General features: G+C 44.1%; 1 protein-coding gene across 1 annotated transcript; it reads right to left on the reverse strand.

Annotated features, from left to right (window-relative positions):
- Window positions 1-456: 456 nt before the first annotated feature.
- Window positions 457-2274, reverse strand: LOC134947579 (uncharacterized). The gene is made up of 3 exons (XM_063935596.1): window positions 2087-2274; window positions 1799-2011; window positions 457-1184 (listed from the first exon to the last, which is right to left on the reverse strand). The coding sequence occupies exon 3, from the start codon at window positions 1171-1173 to the stop codon at window positions 505-507; it is 669 nt and encodes a 222-aa protein (XP_063791666.1). The 5' UTR covers window positions 1174-1184; window positions 1799-2011; window positions 2087-2274; the 3' UTR covers window positions 457-504.
- Window positions 2275-3910: the final 1636 nt, after the last annotated feature.

The following is a 3910-nucleotide window of genomic DNA, read 5'->3' on the forward strand; positions in this document are numbered from 1 at the left end:
GTTTTGGTGTGCTGAAGTCACGGTTTCGGTGTCTGGATAAATCTGCTGGCCTTTTGTTGTATAGTCCCTCAAAGGTGACTAGAATTGTGTTCTGCTGCTGTTTTCTCCATAATCTGTGTTTAACCCAACATCTGGCACATGATGAGGGAGAAAGCAGTCGGCAAGCAGAGGAGTTAGACCCATCTGGTGACAGTGTGAGTACATATGTAGGGAGGCAGGTACGGCAAGAAGTGATCCTGCGCTATTTTTCAGGTCAGTTTTAGTAGGCTGTAATTATCCTTGACTAAACACTTTGCACTACTTTCTATTGTGTGTTTTGTTACTTACTGTTTGTAGTTTATAGTGGTGTGTCCATTGTACTTAGTTTATGCTAAAAATACATTTTCAGTCATTACCCATGAAAAACATACATACATACAGAGCAGCTTCGACAATGTTTGAGACGGACACAGGAAGTTGTGTGTTTGTCAAATACAAATTTTTATTTTGCCAATCACATTGGGGTTATTTTTTCCGCTTGTGTGTGCTGGGTGCTGAGCTTTGTGCTGGCTCACTGGCACGTGCTCTGGAGGAACGCCGAACAGGGGAGGTTACTGGCGTTTGGATAGGGGTCGTGGTCCCCGAGCTGGAGGTTACTTGGTGAGCTCCCATCAATGAAATATTGCTGCTCAAATTATTAAGGCTTGCAATCAGCTGAGTGTTGGTTGCAGTGTGGCTGGCTACAATCCTGGATAACGACTCATTCACCACTTGGTTGTGCTGAATGAGCTGAACGAGTGCCTGCTGATGGCGCTGTTGCTCATCTACTATGCGCGATAAATGAGCAAGCATTTGGCTGTTGTCAGCCCTTATTTGCTCCATTGAGGTTGCCATTCGCCCTACTTGTACAATCAGTCTGCCCGAGTTGCGACTAATACGCGGTAGATGATGGGGCAGACTGGCAAGGTGTTGTGTATGTGCGGTCAGGCTGGCATTGCTTTGGGCCTGTTGGCTTGTCCAACTGGCCCAAAAATCATCTGGTATTTGGCTTGGGGGCGGAGCTTGTGCCAGTTGTGGACTGATGGAGGCTTGGGGGATATCCTGCAGCTGTATTGGCTGGCTTGGGTCAACAGGTGTAAGTTGCAGTGTGATGGTTGCCTGTTGGTCTTGTCCCTGCTGGTCCACGTCGGCCATCAAGCTGGGCTCTGTATGGGGTGGGCAACATGCAATGTTTATTTGTAATTTTTTAGCAAGGCTACTTCTACACATTACTACATTCATAATACTCCATTTTTTAACTTTTTGGCGTTGATTTTATAAACTTATAATGTTTTTTATGCTCAAAAACATATATACCAACACAGGAGGCCACATAGACAGATTTGCATAATCCTCACCTAACTAACTCCCCTCCACAGCATTACACTGTTAGATTCCCTCCCCTGACCACGATATAGACTACTTACCTGGATAGTCCAGAGGAGCGGAGCAAGTAAGCCATCTACATACTGGACAGGGGAGATGTGTGAACACTATAATGTTGTGGCTGTTTTTTTTTTTTTGGAATTTTATTGTTATTTTATTTAAATGTGCACGTGTGTGGGGCACATTTTTCAAAAATTCTGATATTTATTAAAAATGATGTTGGCGAGAACATCCACTAAGACCTTATAAAAAAATTTTTTTTCACCTTTAGCAATTGAAGACGTAACATCACATTGCTTGTTCTGGAAAACATGTAATCTCAAAACCAACTAACAACATATTAACTGTACTGTGTATATTATTGCCTATGTGTTTAATTTCTGTTTTTACTCACCAGATAACTGAGGGGATCGGGGCTCATCACTCTGCGAACTCGCCAATAGTGCCAGTGGTGGCTGGGGTGACACTTCCGAAAGTCGTCGCCTGGGTGGGGATGATGGAGCCGCAGATTCCGAGCCAAGACGCCGTGTCTTACTTGGCCTCCTGGGTAAGTGGCCCAAGCCCTGTGATGGGCGCCTTACAGGAGGTCGGCTTCCAGAAGCAGAACCTATGTGAAAATATAAACATTAATATTTTGTACTTCTATGTGTTTGCAGAATATGTGACTACACTGAAGTCTTACCTGCAATCCCAGCCTCATCCTGACTTGTCTGAGGCCTGTCTGGCCGGCTGGTCTGTGGGACTGTTGAAAAAGTGTACCAAACATTATTACCATGCTTTGTGTAAAAAAAAACCCTGCAAAGCCTTATTGTACTGTAACCATCTATTATGTATTGGATAAACAAATAATTTCTGATTAAGAGCTTCAAGCATCATTATTTTGTGGTGTATATCCAAATGTACATGATGTTGCACACAATAAATCTGTTACATTTTAGAATTATGCCTCAGATATTGCAGAGATTGACTACTTGCAAATGTTTCTCAAATTTAATGTTGAAATAATTGCACCGTTTTTCAGAAGTAAATAAATACAAAAATATTTTTAAAATAAGCAGACAACACAGATGTCCAAGCAATATCGTCAAAAAAAAAAACATTTTTTGAAAAAAATTAAAAAGCCATTGCACATGTTTTTGCGCAATATTAAATTTACCAAACAGCCAATGCAAGGTGAAAAAAGCACATTCTAAACACAAACACACCTTAAGGGTGCATAGGCCTGCAATATGTGAAACACAATTTATGCATCCTTTACCCTTTAAAAATGACATTTACAACATTTAGAGGACATTTAAATAAAAATATAACACATCAAACTTACCATCCTGCGTGGGTCGGTCCGAATCCCGGACATGAGTAGCAGACACCACTTCGGCAGGAATCAATGCCCGCACAGGCTCCTCCCAGTCCCGATAGGTGGCCCGGAAAGGGGGGCCACCTCCGGTTTTTCTTGCAGATTTGGCCTCTTTGGCCATCTTGGCCTTGACACGCCGCTTAATATCATAAAACCTCTTGCGGCACGTGTCCTCAGTCCGCCTCACCACACCCTCACTATTCACGGCAAGTATTACTTGCCCCCACAGGACAGACTTCCTGCGGGAGGACACCTTGCCAGCATCCTGACCAAACAATTGGCGATGGTGCTTCATCAGCTCACGCACCAAAGCCATGTTTTCAGCATAGCTGAACTTTATATTCCTGCCAGTCTTGGTAGTGGTGCGTGGCTGCGGAGCCACAACACCATCACTATCACTGGAAAATACAGCAACAGGCACCCCCTCCTCCTCCTCCTCACTAACCTCCTCCCTCTCACTACCCCCCTCCACCTCACTAACAGCCTCCACCTCACTACCAGCCTCCACCTCACTACCTGCCTCCACCTCACTACCAGCCTCCACCTCACTAACCTCCGCCACCACACTGACCTCTGAGTCTGACATGACAAACGACAAAAAACACTGAAAAATCAAAACACAAAACACACTCCTCCACTACTCCTACTACTACACACCACACAGCCAACACACACGCTCACTCACTCACTCACAAACAATGACAAAAGACTGTAAAAAAAAAACAAGGACAAAAAAGTAGACAAACTGTGAAAAAACAATACTACAAATATGACAAGACTACTTACACACACAGTACAGCACTCAACAATCACCAAACTCCTCTCCAAATCCACCAAAAACTCCACCAAACTCACCAACTCCAAATACACCTTCCTCTCTCCTCTCCACTAGCTAAACCCACGAGGTGCGGTGTGTTTGGGGCGGTTTTATAGTAATATGCACAGACACTCCTCCTTCACGAATACAACCAATCACGGCCGCGTGACGAAAACGAAACTTAGGACTAAAAACGCGGCAGCAATTTCTAAATCACTGCCGTAACAGACATGTGACGCAGTCGTAAAAAAACCCATAAACGCGGCCGCGAAACAGCAAACGCGGCCGCAATCTACAGCAGAAAAGCACGAATGACATCGACATCGGAAGAA

The sequence above is a fragment of the Pseudophryne corroboree genome, chromosome 8 (genome assembly GCF_028390025.1).
Source record: "Pseudophryne corroboree isolate aPseCor3 chromosome 8, aPseCor3.hap2, whole genome shotgun sequence".
Taxonomy (NCBI): Eukaryota; Metazoa; Chordata; class Amphibia; order Anura; family Myobatrachidae; genus Pseudophryne; species Pseudophryne corroboree.